Here is a 27,272-nt window from a genome sequence, read left to right as displayed (position 1 = left end):
ATAGCATTTCAAACACCAACCCTTGCATCAAAGTGTTCTGACTGTAAAAAGTGTATTTCCTTTTCCACAATCTGTTTAATATATTCTCATATGCAGCAAAATCTTTATATTATTTATGAATTTTTCACCGAACTGCCAGCAGCAGACTGCATGTAGTTATTCAGTATAAGAACACAAGCACACACTGAGCACGCACACAAATAAATTCAATTCAGGTTTCTTATGCCCCATTGGAAACACAAAGGTTTCTGTCATTCTTGCAATAAAGCAGCCTCTAGAGATCTAAAGTCCAAGTCTGTCCTGATTATTTCTTCATACAATTGGATATACTGTACTGTAAAGTAGTATTATATCACACTGCCATGCTTGTGCAGGAAAGTTAAAAGGATGCAAGCCCTACTTAAGTGTTCCTATTATTCCAGATTTCTGTGAAATTAAGTAATAATTTTGAGTTTTGTTTAGTCAAAGACCAGCACCCACCATCACTGCTCACTTGAACAATCAATAGCATGTGGGCACACAACAAAAAAATGAAATGACAGTTTTCACTGTTCCATGGGGCTCAAAATCCTCCAAAATCACCCACCTTTGAAGACCTCATTATTCACATATCAGTAAGAGGATTACAGCCACGATCAACAGAGAAATAATTCTTAAATTAGAATGCTTGATTAGATTTTAATGGTTGGAAATGTAAACCCACTGCTAGATAATTTGTTGAGCATGTTATCATGTGTTTACCACTAACTGTGCTGTCTAATCTGATAACCTGGCTCCTCTCAAGTAATGGCTTGACATCCTTGGACCAAACAGAACTAACTACCAAACAGGCAAGATGGGCAACTGGTCTCCTTTCATTTGTAACCTGTCACACACACTAAGGATCAAAACCTTTAAGAGCAGTACAGAGGGATTCTCCATTAAACCCCTAAATGTGTGAAGGACTCCAATATCCTTGCAAGATAAATTTGTGGAGAGTATGAAGTGTACTGCTGTAGTGAAAGACTCCATTACATCAGGACATCTTCAGTCAGTGACTAAGGATCACTAAGAGCTGAAAAGGAATGAAACCCCAAGGTCAGGACTGAACAATCCTGACTAACTGCACCTGATCAGTAGGCAGAGATTACGGACATATATTCTTACATAGAAACAAGACACTTCCTGTCTTTCTACTTTGCCCCTGCCTATGGCGTTTAATGCAGATCAGTCCTCCAAAAATTCCTAACTCCTGCATCTTCTGGTTTGTGTTCCAACACACCCACTACTTATTACTTATCAAACCCTTAAATTTACTAAAAAATTCCAAACTTTTATTACAGTTTCCTGTTTACCACAAGCATCTTGCACCTAACCACCAGAAAGCATCCACAAGTACAGGTTACAGAACTCACATCTGCGCCCAAATGATGAAATGTTTCAGGGCTGACCTTTGACTTTAACACCTGGTCATTGAGACAGTGCATATAAACAGGAGTTCAGAACCCAATCAGCACTGGCAGTTTAAGAGAGATGAAGATATTTATTTGCAATGTCCAATTCAAATAGTTAATTAAATTATCCAATTATCCCAAGAAAAAGATAACTATGCTATCAGGAAAAAATACACAGGAAGTCCCAAGTACCACAAGTCAGAGGTGTGGAGCATTTTAGTCTAAATAACTGTAGTAAATGATTTTTTTCTCTTGTGGTGGGAGTGGAGAGGATTAACTGCTTGAGGTAGTCACTAGAGAAAAATGTATGGGTTGTAACCTGTAGTTGAGGAGATCTCAGAGAGCTGTCAAAGGAACAGTTACATATGTAGTAATAAACTGTGTGATGGAGCTGAATCATCAGTGACTTTGGGGAAAGTGAAGAACGAGTTCTTCAGTCCTTAGTCATTTGAGAAAGATTTGCCAACAGGAAATCTCACCTCATATTTGCATTATTAGCTGCTGCCTTTATTCAGTATAAAAGATCTAATTCCAAGATCTAAACATTTTCACAACACTGGATAAAATAACCAAGGACTGGAAATCACTCATGATGGCACAGTGGTCAGCACAGCTGGCTTGGGAGTATTGGGGTCCTAGACACCCAAGGTGCTGCCTAAGTGGAGTCTGTATTTGTGTGCGTTTTATGTGTGTTTCCTCTGGGTGCTCTGGTTTCCTTCCACAGCCCAACAAAATACTGGTAGGTTAACTGGCTTCTGGGAAAATTGGCCCTAGTGTGAGTGTGTGCAGGTTTGTGTCCGTTTGCCCTCGACAGACTGGCATTCTGTCCAGGGTGTATCCTGATTGCACCCATTGCCAGCTGGAATAGGCTCCAGCTCCCCTGTGACCCTATATCATATTAAGCAGTTAGGAGATGGATGGATCAGCGAATATAATTCAGAACAGATCTGGCTAGTCCTCCCCCAGATCTTAAATCATAATGATAGGTGGTCAAAGAGTACTCTTTGCTGCTACTGTATGTGCACTGCTATGTGTACTATGCTTTGCTGCAGTACAGTATATCTGTACCATCATTGTACTACTTTATCATTGTACATGCTTTGATTTCTAGGTTCTATGCAAACTGTATGATGTATTTGAATGCAGCATGAATAAAAGGGTTGTCAAAAAGAATGAATGGACCCGATATGGTGCAGTCTACCAATGAAAGGAGATCCTGGGGTGACAAACTCTGAACTGTGCTCACTGGGTTTTGCCAATATTTATGAAGTACTGCATGATTCTCTCAATAATATAAAACAATGCCACACAGCAAGTATGAGAGGTCTTTATAAATGCTACTTCCACAACATAACTCAAGAGCTGTAAGCATGTATTCAAGAATAAATTATTTCCGTATAGCATAGAACTCATACAACAGCCAACAGTATTGTAGAAATACAAAGCTGTACAGTAGGCATTTTCTAGAAATGAGGAGTGGGTCTATCGCCTGTTGATATTGAGGGCTTCTTTCACCTAGATCCTGTTCAAGTGTGTCCACTTTGATGTAGTACATCAGTCTTTTTACTTACATGCATAGTGTTTAAACATTTAGCATTTATCTTCATATGTTTCCATTTTCAAAGGGGAAAACAGTTACAGTTTCATATTTTCACAATGGGTTTTAAAATGTCACAATTCTATTTTTTTTTCCACAAGGGTAATCTTCACCGTCTGGTGAAGGCGAGTCTACTGGGGCGGGTAGGGTAATACCCAGTGAAGAAAGAAACTACAGTATAAAATATTGGACACAAAAATCAAATCCATTTAGAAGGGAAAAATATTTGGCTTCGGTGCACATGGTAACGTACTGCCCCAGAAAAAACAGGAAAAGGCCAGTACTTCCTACGCATACAGAAGGAACACATCCTCAGCAACAACAACTATTCCTCCATCAAGCTCCGTTTTCCCTCTTCTCTCAGTCAGCCAGCTTCAACACACAGGTATGTGCTCTCCAAAAATATTAAATGAACAGGTAAGGAAGGAGACTGCTTTATCACAAAATCCTCAGAAAAGAATGCCTGGTTTCTCTCAGAATGAGCACACAACCTATGCACCTTCACTCCAAGAGCCACTGAGGCCAGGGTTGGACAAAATTCAAAAGCCATGACAGCCACCTACCTTGTCAGTCAGCTTTTACAGCACTTTATAAATCCACAGGCTACATGGAGCTCCGAACAAGACGCTACCTTAGACGCCCTTTCCAGGGGAGCAGAAACCTTCAGCAGGAAGCCTTATAAATGTTTGATTTATAGTCTGTTTCATCAATTGAATCCATTTCATTCTGGGCCTCCAAGGGATTGTTTTCCTTTTCTGTTTCTTCCTCTCTCACTTCATATCCTTCTGCATTGTCAGAGTGGCTTAAATTCCCACGATTGGACAAGACAGTTACTGACAGAGGTAGCAATAAAGCAGAGCTGGTGAAAGGAACTATGAGGGACACCTCTTCTAATTTAAGAACAAACACTGTTTCAGACTTGGCTTGCAGTGGGCTGCATTTCATTCCCATTTCTTCATCTGCCACAAAATTCACAATGAAGCAAATTTCAACAGGCCCGATTCATTTTGGATGAAACTCAGTCCTGAATACCTAACATTCATATAATCCATTTTAATCATAGTGGCTTTAGGGAAGGAAATCATAACTACAAATGACATCAATTTGCATTCTAAATGGGATGTTTTTCGGTCTGTATTAGAATTTCTTGTACAAATACGTCAACGGTCCAGTGTGTCTTTCAGGTAAGGCTTGTTTTCCATGACTCTCCAACAAAGTACCAGTGGTTAAGAAAAGTAAATCTATGTCTGATGGTGTGCATTTCAATAAGTCTCTCTGTGTATGTGGGATATTTGAGGGCTTTTTAATTCCAAGGCATTGACACATTACAAGAAGAAACATGCATTAGGCATTTAGTGTTTGCAGTGACTTTTCTTATGTTACTTTTTCTTGATCTTTACTCATATTAATAAAGTATCAGTAATATTACTTTGTATTCACAATATACGTAGAAAACCATGTCAATTACAGACCTGGGATGCTTAAGCCTGATACTGTCGTTCTGAAAACCTGTACACTTTGAAAAGATTTGCCTTTTTCCAATATTGATTTTTTTCCTGCATCTTTGAAATGACAAAACTACAACTAGGTGTTCCTCCATTTCCCCCAAAGCTTGTGATAAAACAAAGGCATCAGCTATCGTTCTAGTGAAAATGAAATGAAGGATCTCCCCTCCAGTGAGGGAGTTCAGAGAACAGCCTGCCTATTTTAGAAGTTCTCCAGGGGCTCCTTTAGACACCATTCAGATATTGCAAGACTAGGCCTGTGGTAGGCCATCAGCTGTACCTGTACATACCCACATTAACTTTAATTAAAACACTGCTCATGTGCTAGCAAAATCAGAAGGAAATGCATATTTGACGGTGGAAAGATAACCACCATTAATGTAAAATTGTGTGAAGTAAAATTCAACATTAAAGCTGTGACAACACGGCATGCAACCAAACCATTTCTCTTCAAATCTGTGAATGCAGTACCATTTACCATTGAAAAATGCTGAACAGTACAGGCAGAAACCCAGACCTCAGCGGGGTTTCTGAAAAGGCCTGCTTTTCCATTACAGCTTTTCAGAAGGAGATCACTTTGCCATGATTTATAGTACAATCAGAAACAAACACAATTTCAGAAAAACCATGGGGGGGGGGAGACACTAGAAGCTCTGGATTGTTTGGTATAAAGTTGTGAAACAAACATTCAGTCAAAATGTCATTAAAGCTTCACCTAATGAGTTACCAAGGAATATACCCAATATGCAGGTGTTACTATCATTAGCGTTAAGATTAGAATTTCTATGTGGGATTTCTTTTATTCCAAGGCATGCCTCTGATAACTTTCACCAGAAAGTTAAACAGGATATGTGGCTGACAAAAACTTTTGATGAGAGAATGATTTCAAGTAGAAACTAATTTCCATTTCTAATTAGAAGAAATAAAGATTCCCAATTTTATATCAATTTCAATCAATTTTAAACTGTTAAAAAACAGGCACGTATTGATATTTAGATGCAGTTTTTCAAAAGAAAAGGTCAATTTTGCAATTAAAACTAAATCAGGTTAAATTAAAGGATTTAAATTTTAGAAATGCTTTATCTAATAAACATAAAGATTTATTAAAATACAGTATTGTACTACATTAGAATATATTTTCTAACATTGGAAGGATCCAAACAGGTGACCTCAGTGTTTTTCCTAACAATATGAGAGAAAAGAAACCTTTGTCTTCAGTGACTAATTATCTTGTAGCAGCTATAGTCAGCAATAATATCAAAGGCTCTTCTCATGTTTGCAACACTTAATGCTCTTATGACACTACCAAATCTTAGGATTTTTTAGAACGGGCTATTCAACCCATTAATAAGTCTTTTTTTGTTTGTGCTACATAATTTCTTAACAGCATCAAGCCCTGATTTGATCATCTTCACTGCCACAAGATATTCCAACAATTCTATCAAAGCATTGATAAAACTTTACACATTCTCTAAGACTGATATAAATTAATTTGTAATATAAATGTCCCTGCATTTTGCTCACCAAACTCAACTTGCAATATCTAATCGGAACAACGTTACCAATTTCCATTAAAAACTGAAGACCTGAATCAAGTCTCCCCTTCAGAAATGTTTTACTTGAGATTGAAAAGATCTCAGTTTCTTCAGCCTTTTCTTATAACACATCCCCTTCAGTCTAGGGATCAGTCTTGTTGCTCTTCTTAAGATTTTCTCTAATGCTTCTTTGTCCTTTTTTAATGTACAGACCAGAACTGCATGCTGTACTCCAGATGGAGTCATAACAGACCAGTAGTTCTCAGTCTTGGTTCTGAAACGTCTCTCTCTGTTGTTTTCGTGTTACCCCTGAACCTTTAATCACCACTGATAATTACCGCCCCAAACTGATGTGCTTGCCTGTTTAGTCTTTTTTTATTGTACTCAATCCTAGGTTGAAAAACAATACTCTTGTACACTGTCACTCAGTCCTGGTGCTAGGTACTTTATCCCTTGTGTTTTCTGTCTTTTGACGCTGTTTTTAAAATCTGATCTCAGCTCTGAAAAAGCTAAATGAGATTAGGAATTGACAAGAACCCTGTGCTGATAAGTGAGTTTCAAGCCTTCATTGAGGTGTGCAAACCGAGCGCAGTGTCATTCCCACCCGTGACAATCGCCAATTATAACCTGTTAAGAGTGAGTTGAAAGGAGGTAGCAGAAAGTACTGTGTGCAGACGCTGCTGGAAATAATACACTTTAACTTGGGTATTTCTGAAGCCAAGGACAGGGTGTAGAAAAAAAGTCTAAACCAGCAAGCAGATCAGTTTACAGGCACCAATTAGCAATAGTGATTAAGGGCCCAGCTGGAATAAAATCCAGCAGACAGGTGAACTCCGGGACAAGGACTGAGAACCACTGAGCTAAGCCATTGTATGGTTTTCAAATCACCTCTTATTTCCTCTACACTCCTGGTTCGAAGAACACTGTGTGTGAACCTATACATCTCCATGGAAATCCATGGAATGGAAGGAAAACACCCCTGAGCCCTACCTGACTCTCCTCCTGGACAACCCGGTACTGCTCCTTCCACACGGTGATCTTGGAGACCTCGTCCTTGCGCAGGGCCCGCTCCTTCTTCAGCTCGGGGCTCCAGAAGGTCTTGATGCTGTTCATGGAGGAGCTCAGCTTGCTCTCCTTCACCTCCACCTCCTTGCGCAGCAGCTCGTTCTCCCGCAGCACCTCCTTCAGCTGGGCCTGCAGGTCCATGATGGTGTTGTCCCGGGCCTGGCGCAGCGAGTGCGGCACGGTGGAGGCCATGCTGACCGCCGGCAGGTGGTGGTCCCCGAAGGCGATGGCGTCGCTGGCCACGCCGCTGCTGGTGGCGATGTTGGGGCTGCTGCCCATGGCCGTCATTCGCACCCCGTAGGGCAGGCGCCCCCCCGAGCGGCCCAGCGTCATGGTGCTCTTGGGCACGTCGGCCCCCACGTTCTCGTGGTCGCTCAGGTACATCGGCCCCGAGGTGGCGTAGGCAGCGTTGAGCGACTGGATGTTCTCCATGGAGAGGGTCTTCCCACTGCCCCCGCCCACGCTGCTGCCCGAGCTCCCTCCAGTGCTGTTCGTCCGCCGGTGGCCCAGTCTCGGGGAGCGAGGCAGTCGCGGCGAGCGCCCTGGGCTCTGGCTGCTACCACTGCTGCTGGCATCCATTTTGCCAACTGAGCGGGCACTGCCATACATGGCGGCCAACTAAGGGCTGGGACCAATAACGTCTGAAAAGGGCCTGACAACGTTGAAAAACGGAGGATTTGTTTTCGAGAGTCACTTCTAGCTTATTTCGACAGTGTGGCTGACAGGCCCCAGGTGTTCATATTTGATAAACAATTACTATTAAAGTTTCTGATTTGTACAACCACATTGAGATGGACAAAAGTTGGAAAAGGCGCTTTTGGATTTAAAAAAAGTTTCAGGGCTGTTTTCAAATAATTTTACAAGTTGAAATGTCTTGGACGGGCAGGATGCCTTAGCTGAAAAATAAATGTTCCTTTTTCTCTTCACTTCAGAATGAAATAGAATGGGTTGATTTAAGGTTTAAGATGTAGTCAAAAGTATTCCATGGCTTACATGAACCTACAAATGAGGAAAAAATGGGAAAAAAAAGTTAAAATAGTCTCAACGTTGCCACATATTCATTTTCAAACAGCACAATCCTATACAGGCATACAGCTCTTTTTACTGAGAGCTTGAAATTAAACACTAAGAAAAATCAGCATTGGCTGGGGGCTAAACACAAATTGCCCTCCAGAGATTCCCTGCCTTTGGGCAAATTTTATTCACTGTCACACTTCACAGTTGACAGCTACAGGGAATGTAAATGTTAATATGCACTTACTCAACTCTGCAGAGAAAGGCTCAACCTGGAGTTTCAAAGCAGAGGACAGTAGCATCAACCATGAAACTGCCATCAAGCAACCTTGCACACAGACCTTACTCCTAATGCAGATGTGAAACAATACCCACCCCAAGCTTACATGTTGGGTCTTTGAATACTATTTTTTCCCACTCATTTTCAATTTTCTTTTTCTTACTGTTCCATAAAACAGGCCATGACATCATTTTTAAACTTTCCATCATTTTTTATAATAAAATGTGAAGGACCACTATAGGAGGTGCTCTGCTATACACATCATTGCAATGTGTGTTACAATAGAAGGAGGTAAGATGATTCAGAGAGGGGGCTGTTCTTACTTTAAATGCCTGTTCAAACCCCCTGGATGAATTACCTTCATTCATTGCCGTCTCATACGGTAGGTTTTTATGTTCTTTGTCTAATCCACAGGTTGTGAATACTACACATAGAAGGCAATACTACAGAAATTGTGTAGGAGGCTATACTTCAAGTATAGATGTCTTCATTTCACACATTTTGTTGTTTGGTGTTTGCACACCTGCGCATTCAAAGCTAACAAATGCAAATACACTTTAATTAGAGAAAGTAAAAGGTATCTATCAAAAGAAGTCCATAACTCAAACTGAAACTAAATTCTAGAAGAGTTCAAATCAAAAGCCTAGAAAACTGTTATGGTCTCAGGTTAAGTTTACTAAAGTAGCAACACTAATATAAATCTTATCTAAGTTTCTGTGTAACTAACAGTAACCTGCATTTTTAGGCATCACGGGACTTGTGTTACAGTACAGTTACAGTATATGGCTTTACTGCTAGCAGTGCAAACCTTGTTAACAAAATTGTTAGGAAAACCCTTGTTTTGCACACTGTACTATATAACATCCTTACAAGTCTCTTATCATTTTCCCGCAGACCAGTAGAAATCAGAGATTTTATTTCCATCCTAACTCTAACGAGAGCGTAGCTCAGCTATCATCACCGAGTGCTGTAAGTCAGGGGATTAACAGTTTGGTTTCCTTTGCCTCACAGCTCCTGCTGGTTCCAGCAATATGTCCTGTAAACATCTCCTAGCTCTAAACAGACACATAATTCAAAGTTCACAAGCTTTTCTTTCCTGGTCACCTCACACAATCACTGGCAAGTCATTTCCAAGGATAATGAAAGACCTAAGGTACATCCACCATTTGTAGATAGTGGTTATGTATCTTTGGTTCAGCACTTCAAGACTGAACAAACAACTTGTCTGTAAATGGTATTGGTATACAGCACTTGTTTAATTTGTAAATAATATGAATGTAGATAACCATGTCAGGAGATATTTCATATCTATAATATAGATACAGACATATGGATTATATGTTCTGCTGCAAAATAAATGTAAAATTAGTAGGGTATTTAGAAATGTAAAATTACAAAAGAACTTAACATTAACATAAATTTAGAATGTTTAAGATTATAAAGAATATGGGACACCACCACATGGAAGCTTAAAAGGAACACATTTAGCTGCAGTGGATTCATCAAGGGAAGGCAGAGCAGCAGTTGAGAATGGCAGAAGGATGACAGTCAACTGACAGATTGCAGTGAAGATGTACCCTGCTAGGGGCAGACCACAGCTAGAACACTGTTCTCAATTCTGGGCAAGGAAAAGCACAGATAACTTGAAAATGAAAGAAACACAAGCAGATATGGAATGAATTCAATCTTTTCAGCTTCACTAACTGTTGAGGCATAACTTAATAGAGACTTTCAAAACCTGGAAACAAACAAGGTGGGTTCCAACAGCTTTTTTCCCCAAAAAACAGACTCTCCAGAGGGAATCAATAATATAAAGCTTTAGATATTTTTATAAGTGTTCTAATTAGGTATTGGATATAGAGCTTTAGATATTTTTATAGGTGTTCCAACAACTGATGAAGACGTTCATAAAGTGTTTTTTTCCCATGAACCCTCAACTAAGGTTTGAATGTATCAAGGCTAGTGGTATCCTGTTTTTCTATTGCTGCAAATATGGCTAACCCTGATCCCAACCAGACTCATACCATTAGGTTTTATAAGTCATTGTGTTTCTAAAGTCAGTCTAATGGTTAAACAGAAATTAAACAAATGCAAAAATGTGTTTATTAATTTACCAAGTAAATAATGATGTGTTCATTTCTTGTTCCAGAAGACATCAAATTATCATTACTATTATTTGGTTGACATTTTTGTTGGACAATTTACCAATGAATGAAGGACCTTGTTCAAGTTCATAAACAGTATTCTACCTATGATATGAATTTGCTACCTTCCAGCTACAAGTCCAGTGTTCTAACTGCTATTCCACTCAGATGGTTACAAGGCTCAGTTTCCTTTAAATAGAATGTCTAAATAATGAATATACATAAACATATTACCTACTCAAGTGGTCAAAATGAAATGAAAGCTTAGAGAGACCAATAAATGTCTGATTATCCCCTACTATAGTAATGTTATTAAAAACCAGCTCTGCATGGCTGAATGCCTGTTCTGCTTCTAGACTATAAGGCATAGCTATACGATTGACTGAAAAGAAATGCATAACAGAAGAACAAATGGTTTTCTTATCAAAGAAAATAAAATCTTATTGAAATTCTTAATACTCATAGCTGCAGGTCAGAACATTCTAATCTCAAAATTAAGAAATGTCTTACATAGCAGGCACTCTTTGGAACAGACAGAAGTTCAACAATCACTCTTTGATAAAGAGAACATATCTCTGCTGCTATTTAATGACTGCTTCTTTTGTAAGGAATGAGTTTGTATAAAATGAGGCGTACAGCTCCTCCAAAGCACACAAATCTGTCTTGAAGCTATAAAAAACTACTTGCACCTTTCCACCATTTGAATGCACAACAGAAAGCCAATTACACCTTCTTATTATGCTACCAGCTACTCGGAAAACTGTTAATTGCTACCTGCTAATCCATGACTAAGAGTTGCTGCACTGATTGCTAATCACCATTGACAAAGCGGTAGCATCATTATGTTTGCAAGAGAGCAAAATGTGTTTGTCTATAATTGCACATACTATATACAGAAAGTTTTACAGAGAATAAAGATACCTTTATATTATTATATGGAGTGTTCTTGTGCTGCTGAATAAAATGTATGAGGTTTTAATTCCTTTAGCTCTCCAGAACAAATAACTTTACTTTCATTAAAGTGGGATAGACCAGACATGGAACACTGGCACAGACATTATCACCACACTTCAGCAGATTTAGAGAGGAATGAATAGTAAAAAAATGTAGAACGGTTAATAAAAATATTTGGCATGTGTTACAGACAATAAAAGAAAAAGACCTGTCATCTTCACGAGACCCAAGACTACGTTAAAGAGCTTCTGATTTATTATTGACAGACATTTCACATGGTCATGAAAAATTCATTACCATATTTGTATTGTACAGGGTTGAATGTTAAGTCCAATGTCTGAAGTACTAAACCAGATGCATCCACTGACTTAAGATAGTATAGCATACTATGTGCAAGTGTTATTTGTCAGTTTTACCAACGCTGTTGCACAATGACCAACATCTGCTCACTGAAATAAAAGCACCCTGCCTAAAGTTTGATTATTCATGTTCTGAGATTGCTTACCAAGTTGCCTCCAGCAAATTGAAGATGCTAGGATAGAAATTAAAAAGATCAAGGCATGCATATTGCTTTTTTAGATTTTTAATTTGTTTTTTATGTGAACTAGTAGCATAGGTTTACTCTTTTCATTTAATACGTGAAGGCATCTGGGCTTCAGTCCTTCACAGCTATAGAACACTTGACCATTTTTAGCTTGGAGGTAAAATACAGGAGAGACGCATTAAAGCCAGATGTTATGCACGACACTTATCTGTATTAATCCGCTTCCTGGGATTGGAATTATCTAAGTACATAGGAGGTACCTGGATAATGTTGCCTGCAATGTGAAAAGAGAAAGTTCTTTCATAAAGGACTAGCAGAGCTACCTACCAGCTGGCACTCTCAGCACTGCATATCAAGTATGTCACGGTCACCCAAGTATGACTATTAACATGGAGAGGTTTAGTTACGTTTGCTAATTGTTGTAACCCACACTGGCTGAACTTATGACCACTAAGTTTTAAGGGGCTGCAAAAATGTCAGTGTTTTCACATAAATTTTCATTTATTTTTTTAATAATGTAGGAATACCATGCTACCAACTGGAATTTTAAAGGGTATTTTTTCATCCAACTCAGTTGTAATGAACAGCTGTAAACCAGGTGGTAAGGAGAATATTCCTTCTCTGTTGGGCCATTCTTCAGCAGTCATGACCCATACTTCTAGAAATCACCCTATTATTTTTCAGAACTTTGAGTACATCAGGACATCTGTCTTGCATTTTTACTTATATTTCTGTACTTTACTTAAGAAAGCATGCTGTTACAGAGAAAGACAAATCCCCATTTTACATCAGTGTGATGGATTTCACACAATCATGTGGCACTGGTGTTGTTAAGAATAAACCTAAATGTTTAACCTATCCTGCAGGTTCTCTGTTGGTTATAATAGAGGTATTATCCTTTTAAAAGCCAATTTTTAAAATATGTGATTAAATGTGCATGATTTGTCAGAATCCAAATAAATCAAAGCAAACAGAAAACATGTTGCTCTCTAGCTTGAGGATTGAGGTAATTTGGTATACTGTATACTTCAAGATAATAGGCCCTATTTAAGTTTAAAGTCATGTGTTACGGAAAATTTAACATTTTTTTTAAACAATAATCTGGCATTGAAATAAATTCTTTCATATAAAGCATATTTATAGTCTCTTAACTACAGCCAGAAAGATCTCCTAAGGGAATTTCACTCAGACTGACTCAACTACAGTTCACCCTTTCAGCCTGTGAAGGTTTAGGTAGAAAATTATAATTAATTAAGTACTTTATTTCAGGTGTGAAAGGTTGTTGGCCAGGGGTCTGATAAGGTTTGCTTTAAAGCCTGAAGAGGAACTGGTTCCTTAATAGCCCAAAAAGGTCAAACTGTATTTCTCCATACTAAATCAGTGGCTGTGTGAAGTACGCTTCCCAGACTGCGTAGAGTAAGATGGGATACAGTTAAATTCCAGGGTAAAGACATGCTGAAACGTAGCCTGTGCAAATTCGGTGTGGACAAAGCACTGTTTCAAAAGGTAGAACCTGTGGATTAAAGAAAAAAAATCATGTCCTTGGATGTTTACCCAAAAGTGTGACTTAAGGATCAAGGATTCCTGTAGGTTTGGGCAATGTTTACCTCTGCCTAGATCTGTCTAAATGCCCTGATACGTTGCTTTTCTAGCCACAAACTAATTCATGAAACATACAGCCTAGTCTTACTTACCTGGCAAACTAGTTGCTGACAAACTCTACCACCCACAGTATTAAACAGTGATTAAAGCTGAATGCTTTAGGTCAAGCTGAAGGTAATTAAACAAACATTACAAATTTCATTAAACAGCAGGATTGGTGCCTACAAGTCAGGAAATAAAATTCAGAATAACAAAGCTGACCTGCAAGACTACAGAATCTATAAGGACAATGACTGATGCCATTTCTTCTGGGATGCAGAAATATCTATTTCTGAATGTTACAAAGCTAATAAACTCTGTTGGGGTTTCTAAACGCTGAGAAGTCTGCACATGAAAAACTGTTCATTGGACAGAAGTGGTCCCAGAAGACAGCATAAATCAAAAATACCAATATGTGAAAACTGGAATATAAATCTTTGAGCAACTGTGCCAGCTATTGATCATGGTGTTGTCAAATAAAGCATGACTTTTGTTGCTATCTACTGTATTAGACCAGCGATGGTCTGCTATTGTCAAGAGTGACAATAGAAGTATAGTAACAAGACTTTGAATCTTTAACTGGCAAAGACAGTAAACATACAGTTTATCAATGGCAAGAGGATTTTTTGTCTCTTCAACTTATAATAATAATTAATTATAATAATAATTGCTTACACTTATATAGCGCTTTTCTGGACACTCCACTCAAAGCGCTTTACATGTAACGGGGACTCCCCTCCACCACCACCAATGTGCAGCCCCACCTGGATGATGCGACGGCAGCCATAGTGCGCCAGAACGCTCACCACACATCAGCTATCAGTGGGGAGGAGAGCAGAGTAATGAAGCCAGTTCAGAGAGGGGGATTATTAGGAGGCCATGATTGGTAAGGGGCAATGGGAAATTTGGCCAGGACGCTAGGGTTATACCCCTCCCCTTTCGAGAAATGCCCTGGGATTTTTAATGACCACAGAGAGTCAGGACCTTGGCTTTACGTCTCATCCGAAGGACGGCGCCTGTTTACAGTATACTGTCCCAGTCACTATACTGGGGCATTAGGACCCACATGGACCTCAGGGGAGCGCCCCCTGCTGGCCCCACTAACACCTCTTCCAGCAGAAACCTTAGTTTTTCCCAGGAGGTCTCTCATCCAGGTACTGACCAGGCTCACACCTGCTGAGCTTCAGAGGGTTGCCAGTTGTGAGTTGCAGAGTGATATGGCTGCTGGCTTATAAATGAAAGTCTCTCCAATGGGACCAGGGCAACCCACAATGATTTAGTGACCGCTTTCCCCTTAAAACATTTTCAAAGTTCTCCTTAAACTTTTTTATGCCAACAGGAGTTGCATAAAACAGACATACGTACGTATGAAATGAAATCCTTTTCATCTGAAGGAAGGCAACTCTCACGATACCAGGTCACTGGCTCAAAAACTCTTGCTCAGAGAGAAGACACTTAGCGGTCCACCAATACCACTTACAGAAGAAAACTCCCATCCCAGTACTGACCAGGCTAAGGAGTGACATCAGAAGCAGGGACCTAGTAGCCTGATCTCATCAGATCTCTGAATCCATGTACCAGGATCTCAGGTAGATCACTTTGTAATCAGGCTAGTAGGTTGAAACACTGCTGTGATGAACAATGTTCTCCTTTCAGAAATTAAAGGTCTTGATGGTGATTTTCATAACAGTAAAATAAAATAAAGAGGCTGCACCCTATTATTCTTGGCTCATCCCCTCTTACAAACAGCAGCACAGCATGACTTGCTTTCCACTCAATGTACTGCTTTAGACAAAGTAAAAAGTAGAGCATAGTCACAAGGGAGAAAAAACAAAGGATCATCAATTTCAGACAATTTTTGAGGGGATATTTTTTTACTTTTGCATTTTTGTAATATATATCAGTGTGAGAACATTGAGAAATACACAAAGTAAATAACTGTTGAACCCCTGACACTATAATGGAAAATTAAGATGCTAAAATGAAACTTGCATGTTAATGTTGGCATGTTTCTTAAGAATAATAACCTTTATTCTCTATAGCACCATTCATGGCACATTATCATGAGGCACTGTAGAATAAATCAAAATAAAAAACAGGTATCCACACATTAAAACTGTATATTAAAAACAATTTAGAGCTTAAGAAGTTGTACTGACTGACTTACAAGACCTGATATGGGGTGGGAGAACATTCCACAGCCTTTTAGCAACAGAACAGAAAACATGGACACCCACTGTTAAATAATCTTATTGGGAACCCAAAGAAGGCCAGAGTCCAAATAAACAGGTTTAAAGGGTGTTAACAGTGCACTGTTTTAATCAGGAGCTAAACTGTTCAAGCCCTTAAAGGTGAGCAGCACTAATCAGAACCTTTTTCTGCAATCCACAAGGAGCCAATGCAAGGAAACAAAACAGGTAATACATGTTCATACATTTTAGCAAGTTCCAATACAAGCAAGGGAGCTCTGGATCCACTACATCTTAAGAGCAGGTTCGGATACACATACATATAGCCTGGAAAAGAGAAAAGATGGGAGAGTTGAATAAATTTAAAATATAACAAAGCTAGGAAAAATACAAACATGAGATTTAAATCTAACGTTTGGGTAAAAAGTTCCTCATCTTGGAACCTGGACTGATTCCAGGACCATAAACAGCAAAAAAAGAGTTCATAAAGAGAGTAGATAAATATAGATGGGCTTGTCAGAATTCACATCTCAAAACAAATTTTGAGCGTCATTAACACAGAAATAAAAGGCAATGCCATACCACAGAAGAATATGACGCAATGGTAACATACAGATACTAAACATAATCAGACAAGAACGGACCATTGCGGAACACCTGATATGACCACATTGTTGAAAAGGAACAACTGATTTAAAATATTCTATCAGCAGGACTAGAGCAAACAAAAAAAGATAAGTCATCAGTTACTTATAGGTAATGCTTAACCCCAAATAAATGGTTCTGTACTATGCAGAGATCTGAACCCAGACTGAAAAGGCTCACACATCTGATTTGAAGGTAAGTTTGTAACCACATTCTAAGAATATTTGTCACAAAATACTAGTTACCTAATACCTAAGTTACCTTAGGGGGTAATAACTACAAGCCCGAGGGTTGAAGGAACAATTCCAGAGCTTAATGATTCATTGATACCACTCCTGACAATGAACAGCAGGGCATGAGAATAGGGCACAAGGAACAAGGGATGGGTTTCATTTCAGATAGCTACTGACAGAAGGAGAGATGCACTAAGTAAGGAAATTAATCTTAGAACTGGAATCACAAGATATAGTCTGATTCAAGGATAGCATCACTTACAGATAGTTCCAACCAGAGATGCCACAACCAGAAATAACACCCTTTTAAAGAAATGGAATGTTTTATCATGCATTGATTGCTGTTATTTGATACCTTGCTTGATAGCAGGCTTGACTACACTATACTGTACATCACCAGACAACATTGCCGAGGGCAGATCACTTCATTGCTATGGCCATCCTGTTTCTCAAAATAGATCCATATCCATTGAACAAAGTCAATGCGACTGTAAGAAGCTCAGGATGTTACTTTAATGTCAAATGTTCAACATTAAATTAAAAAAAACATTTATACTAGAGAACAGTTTGAGATTTTTGAGTAGGAAGCTGTGTCAATGTGTTGGCAGCAAAGGACCAACACTTTACAGCATGGAATCAACTTTTTAAAGCATAAGAAGCCCCATCATTCTAACATAATCGGAACTTCAACTCCTGAATTCTTAAAATTGGAGACCTCCGACAGCATACAAGCATAAGGTAGAAACTTCACTTCTCGCAATTAATAAAATCCCAAAAACAGTCAAATAAGTAGACTTTAAATCATTTCTCATATACTACTACGTATACACTTCGAATCCTGGCTTTCTTTTACATAATCTATTTATAAGGAATCACTAAAACTTGTTTATGTTGCATAACTACCTAGGAAACATATAACAATCAAACACATCCAACATTCTGATCCCTATCAACAAGGCCTAAGTTTACCATGGAATTAAAAGCAGTTGTAACAGACTAGTGCTGAGGAGACTTGAACTTGGAAGACAAAGGACACTGAAGAGTGAAGCTAGCTTTTGGTCACCTAATTCACACAGCACCTACTAATTCTAATATAACTCGCAGATGAAAACAATTTCTGTAGGGAGGCATCCAGATTATGTCCCACAAAAGTCAAAGGCACAAAAGGGAAGTTTAAGAGTGTAGTCACAGTGCCCACACAAGGAGTACATTTTCCATCAAAGCTCAAATTCGTCTAACTGCAGTCACTTGCCATCAAAAGACTCCCAGAAGGGATAAGTTCAAATCCTCAAAGCTCATGTTATAATTTGTTTTTCTTATGATGGGATGCCTGGTGTTCTTCTTGAAAAGGATCATATCAATTTTGGTGAACATAACTTATATGGTACACAACAGAGCTAGTATAGCTATCTCTAACACACAACCTGAACTGACAAAATGAGGGTTTTATGTACTGTGTCAGTTAGAACATCCATCCATTCATTCATTTTCTAACTACTTCTTCCAAATCAGGTTTGTGGGTAAGACAGAGCCTATCCCAGCATTCCCAGACAGGGTACACCAGCCCACTGCAGGGCAGACACACAGAAAGAAAGACACACATGCACTCACACCAGGGTCTATTTTCCCAGAAGTCAATTAGCCTACCAATATGTTTTTGGACTATGGGAAGAAACCAGAGCAGCTGAAGGAAACCCACGCAAACATGGGTAGAACCAACAAATTCCTGAAAGACGGCAATGCAGATCCGGAACTGAACACAGGGCCCAGCTCTGTGAGTCAGTAAAGCTAACCACTGAGCCCCCATGCCACCCTCAAGCTGCTCCAGCTTCTCAGATGTGAGGAGCTAGTATGAAAGCACTGCAAATTTCACAGTACCACTTCAGACAGGTATTTCTGTTTCTTGAACATTAGTCTATATTTAACAATGTTCATTAACACTATTGTTGACCCTGTATTCTTCCTAATACAAAATATTAAGACAAGAGGAAGAGGATCCTAAATGATTTTTTCACCAGTGTAGGCCCTTGAACACAGCACAGGTGACTGTGACCAGGATTCCCCCAAAAGGCAACAGAGAAATGGCAGATTACTACACTGCACAACGAGTGTTAGTTATGAATCAGGGTTCAGCTTTTGGAAAATTGGCAACTCCTCTAACTTTTCTGCAGGGTGGCAGCAATATCAGTGAGAGATATGCTGCTTCTTCCATTGGAACTAACTGTCCTGTCAGGTACTGTGGAGGTCACAGAGATGCACATCTCTTAGATGTGGACATCTTGAAATGTAGATGTCAACCTTTTGGAACTGGAAATACAATGACAAAAAAAAAAGAGTTTGTCACTGAACTTGTAACTACATAAATTGGATAAATCTCTAAAAGAGTCTGGCATGGTATTATGTCTGATACTGAGCAGCAGTCACATCTCATTACATTTTTTGTCATACAAAGCAGACCACTTTTTTGATGGAGCTACACTTAAATCAAAAGGACTCAGCCACATCAAAGCCTGAGAATAATGTATATGCTGTTTGGGCAGAATCTGAACTTGAGTTAATTAGGCACACTTCCAGAGACCACCAAGTTGGAAAATAAGTTGTAGTGAAACACAGATTCATCACAGGGAATGTTCTTAAGGAACTGAGGTGCTCTTTGCTCAAATACACTCTTAAGGAGGTACTGTACAAAACAATCAATCCCATCAGATAATAGGTCAAGAAATTATTTAATTCTAGATACAGCCTTAGACGGAATTACACTACATTACCCTTCAGCTACTGTACATGTGCTTGTAGGTACCTTTACTACAAACTGTGAAAATAGGCTCTCTAAGCACAAGGAAATAATACAATACTTCATTTTGCCACATTTCATAATGTTTTAAGGAACTTCTTGGGTGTTTAAACACAATACAAGAATAAGAACACAAACTATCTTACTGCTCTTTTTTATTCCACCACTCTCGGTAGCATGCAAACAGCACAAGCTAAACAACAATAGCTAAGAGAACAGCACAGAAGAAAAACTCTTGGAAAAATAGGTGACTCATAATAACTAGGAAAGGCCACTTTCTACCAATATAAAAGTCACCAGGGTACATTTAAAAAGTTGCGGCAAGATCTATGACATCAAGCCATTCAATTTCTCATACAAATAAGAGTTTTCGTGCTTTGCTGTTCAGTTTTTCCAGCATAAATATTAAGTTCTCTCCTAAGAGTAAATTCTTCATAAAGAAATTTAGGAGAAATACATTAAATAAATTATATTTTATGCTACATATGATTTAATTAGGAGCATACTTTAATCTATTAAAAAGTGCAAATCAGTTGATTTTAAATTTAACCATCACTTTAATTTGTAATCCGTTCATTGCCTGCAGAATATCCAATGGTTAGGAATCACTCCATGCAACAACTTTAACCATATGGACTCTGTGATGCTTCTATACTAGTCCATATGCCATATTGGGGGAGGGGTCTGTTTGTCTAAATAATCTGAACTCCAGTCAACTGTGAGTGTACAGCTGCACTTCAGCCTCCTTCAGTCTACCTGGCACTGCAGGTCTTAAACTAAATGAAAAGCTGCTCGACTTAATTGATCCAGTTAGTCACAGGAGAAAAGCAGTTTACCTAAATCAGATTGCTTATCAGTTCATACGACTTTATAATTGAGCCGTCAAAGTCAAGCGACAATCTGGGAAAAACCGGAGAGCAAGTCTCCTCTCCAAGGAGTTGTGAAAGCAATTTCCACCCGGGCAGAGAGAAGATATTAAGAGAATGCCAGTGTTAATCAGAAATGTTCTGGAGGTGCGACATCACATGACCATCTCAGCCCGTTGTCTTCAACTGCCATACAGCTGCGCAACTCATTCCTCTGACAGACAAAATCTGTAAGGACCCATGAGGGCTTTGAGAGCAGGTAGAGAAAACTACAGTACGATGGCTAGGGAGGAATCCAGAAGATGCTGCACGCACTTAAGTTACATGAGTAACAATCAGAAGCCACTATAAGTGGCTTGCTGATGCCTGCTTATCATCTATGCCTTTCTACAGTAGCAATGCATGCAGGAGAAATGGGAAATACTCAGACTATTTGAAATCAGAGCTTAGCTTTCCTTTTTACTTTCAGGAAGGATTTCTCAAGCCCCACCCCCAATTACAGTAAAAGGGAGGATTCAGGAAGTTTGGGAGAGAATGGATAAAAAGGCACTTCAATGCAAAACTGACTCACGCTACTTTTTTTCACATTCCTCACGCTATTTATGTGACTTAGTTATACCTAATGAAATATGAAATACACTTAAGAACAAACAAAAGCTGTTATCAACTATGCCTGATAATATCTGGATCTGTACAACCTTTGAAAAGTAGAAAACATTATAAGATGAATGTATACTGTAGTGTCACCACACAAGAGTGCTTCTGGGCAATTTTTTCCCACAGGCTTTAGAGGCATTTTTGTAATTATTTTTAAAAATATTAAGACCCTGGCAGGTTGTTAAATTTAACCACTCCAGCAATAATTTAGGAAATCAAAAGCCCCAAAGGCCCTGGCTGCCTCAAGGATTACAGATGGGAACACTTTCTTGTTACAGTACAAAATTACAGCAGGCGAGAAACCCAATTAATACAAGTGCCAAAAGAAGTACAAACCAATGGCTTCCCAAACTAAAAAAATAAAAAAGTCCATTTCTTTTGCACTACACCTTGCCTTTGCTATTGAAGCAATTTATAGAAATCAGTTGAGGCAAAAGGATTGATCATTTTCTTAAACCGAAGCGATGTATTAATATATCAAAAGGCATAATAATAGGCATTTTTATCTTATGCTGAAGTTTAGGTCTGGTCACACACAAAACAGTCTTATCCACAAATATGATTTGCAATATTAATGCTAGTGTTCCTTTATTAGAATGCCAATGACATGCTGGTACATGTTCACGCAGCACTGGCACTCAACGTGATCTGCTTCAAGCTTCTATACTCTACAGTACCTTGAGGCATGAAAACAGACTCCTACACACAGGCACGAATGCCATTAAAGAATGCAAACACTTGGCTTTTTTGACATCTCCATAATGCAAGACATTCTCCTCAATCTTGTTTGTACCCGAAAACATTCAGCTACTTAAACATCTTAGCAACCACTGATGCTAGTCATACAAAAAGAACAATCGAAAAATAACATGAAATGACTAGCAGACTGGGAAATCTAAAGGACTCAAAACACCTCTCCATTAGAACACGGTACACAGTGTAACCAGAAGGAGAACACTGCAGTTTTATGTCAATTCAGACCATTAAGTGTCAGGATGCAGAGGAACTGTCCAGAAACAAGCGGATACAGACTCACAGCTGATCTTGAAATACCAATCTCTGGGATAACTCAAGGTCAGTGGAAAGCCCTGCTTTGTTAATGACAGGTTGATTACTGACAATGATTTCTCCCTTCTTACTGAGAATTGCTCACAGCTCTGCAAGACCCCACGTCGACTGCAAAGAACTTCCCTGACATCAGCTACTGATCATCACCAAAGAGGATGTTCCAAGATCTTCAAAATGTGCACAGAAATAATTTATTTGGTATTATGACTTGTACCTCAGAAATCAGTCCATACCTTAAGCTAACAACTTCCGCTGTTCCATGTCTTGTAAAATTAAAGCTTTTTACAATGTTCTATTCCTTCTAAAGCATAGCTAGTATAAATTGCAAAAACCTGGAAAATGTCCAATTCTCCGTTATAAAAATATCTCAGTTTCACTCCCACTGCTTCAGTTCAGATTCCACTGTTGTTGCAATACTTTAAGCTGCATTTCAGAACGCCCCAGAATTATTTGCCCTAAAGGAACAGGTAAGGAGGCAAAACACCTGTGAGTGAGAAAAAGATGGAAAAGTGAAAGTCAATGACAAACAAAAATCAACCTGTTGACTGTCCATGTCAAAATTATGCTTTTTGTCAGCCACTGAAAGAGCACATTGATTTAGACCTCTAACCAGCTGTGCATGTAGTACAGATATAATCCTTTCAAACACACCTATTGCACAGGGTAAAAAGGAAACCAAACTGGTGCAGTATCCACCACACACTTCAGTTAAGGGCAAGACTAGTGCGCTTGGTACAGGAGGACTAAAATCTTCAATGAAGAAAAAGATTTTTCTTGCTGACCCATGTTTAAAAAAAGTAAGATGAAGCGTGGTAAGAACACAATGCAGAATAAAATCAGCTCGAGAGAGGCTGGATTAAAATGGAAATATGTCTCTCTGGGCACAACCTTGACCGTTCTCGGCCACGCTCCGTGAATGGCCCTTGCTTGGAGGCTGCCAGGCCTCACGTTACCCCTTAAGCTGTTCAGTGCCGTTTATGGTGTCTCTCTGCCCCTTCAGTATGGTGCAGATCTCAAGAGACATCAGACAGGGACAGTGACTAAACTGCTGCAGTAACAAAGAATGGATTTTGAAAATTAATTTCCCACCTGGAATGTAGTTGGGAGAGTCATCTGGATACAGCTGTGCGTGTAATTGCCAATACTCCAAACAATTCAAGCAGGGGAAGATTCTCACTACAATATATCTTTCTTTGCCACCTCAACATTTGACACACATCTCTGAATCACACATGAATCACAGAATACCAGGCTCATTGTGTGCTATGGCAACCGCAGCTCCAGAGTTAAACACTTGAAGGGAGGTGGGTTGGCACATGGACACGCCTGTCGGAGCTCCAGCAGTTGTCTCCCAGGGAAGAATCGCTACCAGGTGCCGGGATCACCTTGGCTGGCTCCCTGCAATCTGCTGGAGCAGCGCCTGTACTCTCAGGGTCTGCCTCCTCATCCTATGATGGGCACTAAGCACAGCAGTGTTGTGGCAGGAAAAAAAAAAATTATGTCCATGGGCTTGTCCTTTCACTCCTTAAGCCAAAGTTTCAGACAGCAAGGTGAGCATGTGGACGTAAGACTATCCAGATAAAACCGTGTTTACAGGTCATTCAAATCCCACCACACCACAACCAGTGACACCAATCGGCCAGCCTCATACTCCCACTTCCCACTACTCTGGACCACAAACTGAAGGAACCTGACAGATGCCACCCCTGTCCCTGGAGGGACCAGCCTCATGACCTCAGAGTTGGAGGTGCAGATTACCTTCCCAGCTGCTTCCTGCTCAGCTTCCATAAAGCCGAACAATCTTAAATCCAACTTTGGTGCTAGAAAAAAGGCTATCAGAGTTCTAAAAACAAGCAAAGATAAGTCAAAAACATGTGCCAGTTGCTGTGGTTCTGATGTTGTTACAGACCTAAAGCAGCTGTGTCACACTTCACTGGGCAAAAGTGACGTAACTTCCCATTTAAAAATAATTACACCTGAAGGGAAGAGGCTCATACCCGCATAACCACTTGGCAGAAGAAACTTAACAGTGGGTTAAAAGCAGAATTACCCAGTCACACCCAGCAAAACATTACATTGAATTTAAATATCAGTAGAATGTAACTAGCACATCCTTTTAAGATCTACAGTGACAGTAAATCTTTACCTGGTTGTTAATATTGAAAGAGTGACCATGAATTTGTGCTTTTCAGAACTTAATTTAATTAGATGAAATGTATTGGGGTGATCAAAAGGTGCTAATTGAACGATGAAGTCACATCTGTGTTTAGCGGTGTGTACACGGCTTTTAAATACAATTAACCCGAGGCTATCCCGTTCGCTTTGTTTCTCTTTAATGTTTTTTTTTTTTCCTGCGATTATTTAGTCGTCTGGGAATACACGGGGTTTGTCACCCTTCCGCTGCAGGTATTTCACATAGAGGCAACACGTCCTTGCAACAAAAGCACGTTAAAAAAAGAGACAACCTGTAGGCGCAGTGGATTACCCCCTACTCCCATTGTACCTCAAGACGACACATCTAAAAAACTGCAGGAAAGGGAAAATGGAAACCGCACTAAATCTCTCGAAGGGTTTTAAATATGCATCTTCTATTAAGAATGAGCCATATCCAGCATACATTAGTCCCTCAAGCACACGGTTAGCGCTACCCCTTACGGCAGATGAATAACATTCCACTATATATATATAATATATATATATAACATGCAGAAGGCTGAAAACGCTCTATAGAAAACCTATTCGTGACAACATCACGAATTAAAATTCGCCCGTATATCAAATGATTTATCTCATTATCGAGTGACCCGCTATTCACAATTGTAAACTAGCCGGGGTAATTTTGTAACCAACAAATTTGGTCAGCTGTGCAAAAAAATAAAAATAAATGGTTTATATAGTACCCTGTAGAAACAAAAATATAAACAAAGTGACGTAAACTACTGGATGGCTAGATCTGCATCATTATTGTCATTATTATCCCGAAGAGAACTGTTGCTAAACCCTTTACATGGTCAAATACCTGGCAGACAACGGCGCTGCAAGGAGACACCCTCATCCAGCGCTTTCCTTAGTATCTCCGTTTTCTCATCGCTGTTTCGCTCGTTATTCAACTCCTTAACTTGTTTTCGTACTGGAAAACACACTTCTAGGAAAACGAACTGTATTTAGCACTAAAAATGTGTATTCCCCACACAAGTCCACTGGTTTCAATGCATCTGAGTAACTAGACAGCAGAACAGAAAACACAAGACGTCTCCCCTTTGCCCAACAGCAGTCAGATTGCTTTACAACAAGAACACACTGATAAAAAAAGGACCACAAAAGATGATCTTCTCACCTTTCCTACTTGTCCAGCTCCTGTCAAAGAGCTGCTATGTACCCAGCTTAGCGAACCAACCGCTCTGAAATATATTAACGCTGGATTAAAGGATGCGCCGTATTTTAACACTTATTTCGGATTTTTCCACCCTCTCCTGCCAGCAGTAGCAGCAGCTCCACCAGCCAGGGCGCTTCAGTGACGTAAGGGCCATGATGCGCGTTCACGCCACAGACTGGCCTCCGCCGCCGCCACGCAGGATCTATTCCATGCGATCCCGACGCCATAGTGGGAAGGTCTTTTTTTCCCAACCTTCCTTTTAAAAAAACTGGGAATCACTAAAAAGCAAGAAAAGGAAACCTAACAGGAATCCAGTTTAATCACGTGTTTCACATATCCCACATAATTCATTCAACACATCCTCCTTTAAACTAAAAAAATAATTTCAACCTTACAGTATGTGTGCATCATACAGTATATACCTCTTTCTCTTTTTCCAGTGTCACCTTTTTTGTTTACCTGTGGGTATAACCATAGTCACGGTTAGAAATACATAGTTAAATCTAATCACAATTTACTTATGCATGTATCTAATTTTTTTTTTTACTTTTGTTGCTTTCATTTAAAAAAAAATTCCACTTCAGTCGTGACCCTCTGACACAAAGTCACTACACTGGTAGTATATCATTACTTCAGATTTTCTACTAGAGCGTCCCAATATAAAGAGATGAGTTCTGTCTCCCACAGGCTCACTTCAGCCATTGGAGTTGTCTCAGGGAGAGTTCAGCTTTGATTCACTGCATGAGAAGACCTGACTGGAATTACTGCATACTGTAGATCATCACAAAGCAGTGTGAGCAGAGGAGGAAAAGAAAATACCAAAAGTACTCTTTAGCAGAATAAGAAACTGCAATTAATGCAAATCAGCATCTAGGCTCATTTGATAGTAAGTACAGTAGTTAATCTATCTTAAAAGAAACCAGGATATCGTTTTCAACAACACCGCTAAGATAAGATCACTTTATTAGCCATATACAATTTCATGTTTTCACATTCCCCAGCTTACTCTCCATGAGACACAGACAAACAGACAGGGAGAGAAGCTTGGGATCAGAGAACAGGGTCAGCCATTGTACAGCACCCCTAGAGCAGTTGGGGTTAAGGGCCTTGCTCAGGGGCCCACCGGAGTAGGATTCCTCTGGTAGCCACGGGATTTGAACTGGCAACCTTCAAGCAGGCCACAGGGACAGATCCTTAGCCACAGTGCCACCGCTCTGCCCCAAAGGACTGCACTAGCAGCGGTGGGATTCGAACCTTAGACTGCTGCCGAGCTTGTTCCACACTCAATGAAAAAAGCGCCTCCCGTTCTAAGTTTGAAATGCACTTTCCACTTGTGCCCTCTGGTTTGTGTTTCACTGTTCATTCTGAAGAATTCCACAGGGTTGACTTCTTTAGAGCTTTTGAGGATTTTGAATACGTGTATCAGGTCCCTTCGTGCTCCTCTCTGTTCAAGACTGAAAAGTGTCAGTTTCTGTAGCCTGTCAGTGTTATAGTTTTTTTTTTCTATAACATGGGAACCAGAAATGTAAACTGAATTCTAGATGAGATCTAATTATGCATTATATTACTTTAACATAACATCAATCCATCCATTTTCGAATCACTCTTTCCAATTCAGGGTCACAGCAGAGCTGTGGCAAGCAGTGGGCACCTTTCCATCTCAAGGCAGAGAGACACAGACAAGGTCAATATTCCCAGAATGGACAAACCAGTATGTTTCTGTACTGTGGAA

General features: G+C 39.5%; 1 protein-coding gene across 13 annotated transcripts in view; it reads right to left on the bottom strand.

The window, feature by feature from the left end:
• LOC148654505 (ELKS/Rab6-interacting/CAST family member 1) overlaps window positions 1-27,272 on the bottom strand; it is a 341,414-nt gene that overhangs the window by 310,094 nt on the left and 4,048 nt on the right. For 10 of the 13 annotated variants that reach the window (XM_088646777.1, XM_088646782.1, XM_088646781.1 and 7 more), the window contains exons 1-2: window positions 25,502-25,677; window positions 7,061-8,134 (exon numbers count right to left, since the gene is read on the bottom strand). In XM_088646777.1, the coding sequence (XP_088502903.1) occupies window positions 7,061-7,744 (684 nt within the window). In that variant the 5' untranslated portion in view covers window positions 7,745-8,134; window positions 25,502-25,677. Of the gene's footprint in view, window positions 1-7,060; window positions 8,135-25,183; window positions 25,310-25,501; window positions 25,678-27,272 lie in introns of those variants that run through there. The other 3 variants (XM_088646780.1, XM_088646779.1, XM_088646778.1) reach the window with 2 other exon arrangements.

This window comes from Lepisosteus platostomus, chromosome 9 (assembly GCF_059453375.1).
Source record: "Lepisosteus platostomus isolate fLepPlt1 chromosome 9, fLepPlt1.hap1, whole genome shotgun sequence".
NCBI lineage: Eukaryota > Metazoa > Chordata > Actinopteri > Semionotiformes > Lepisosteidae > Lepisosteus > Lepisosteus platostomus.
The sequence above is the reverse complement of the archived record's forward strand: the minus strand, read 5'-3'. Positions and strand labels throughout refer to the sequence as shown.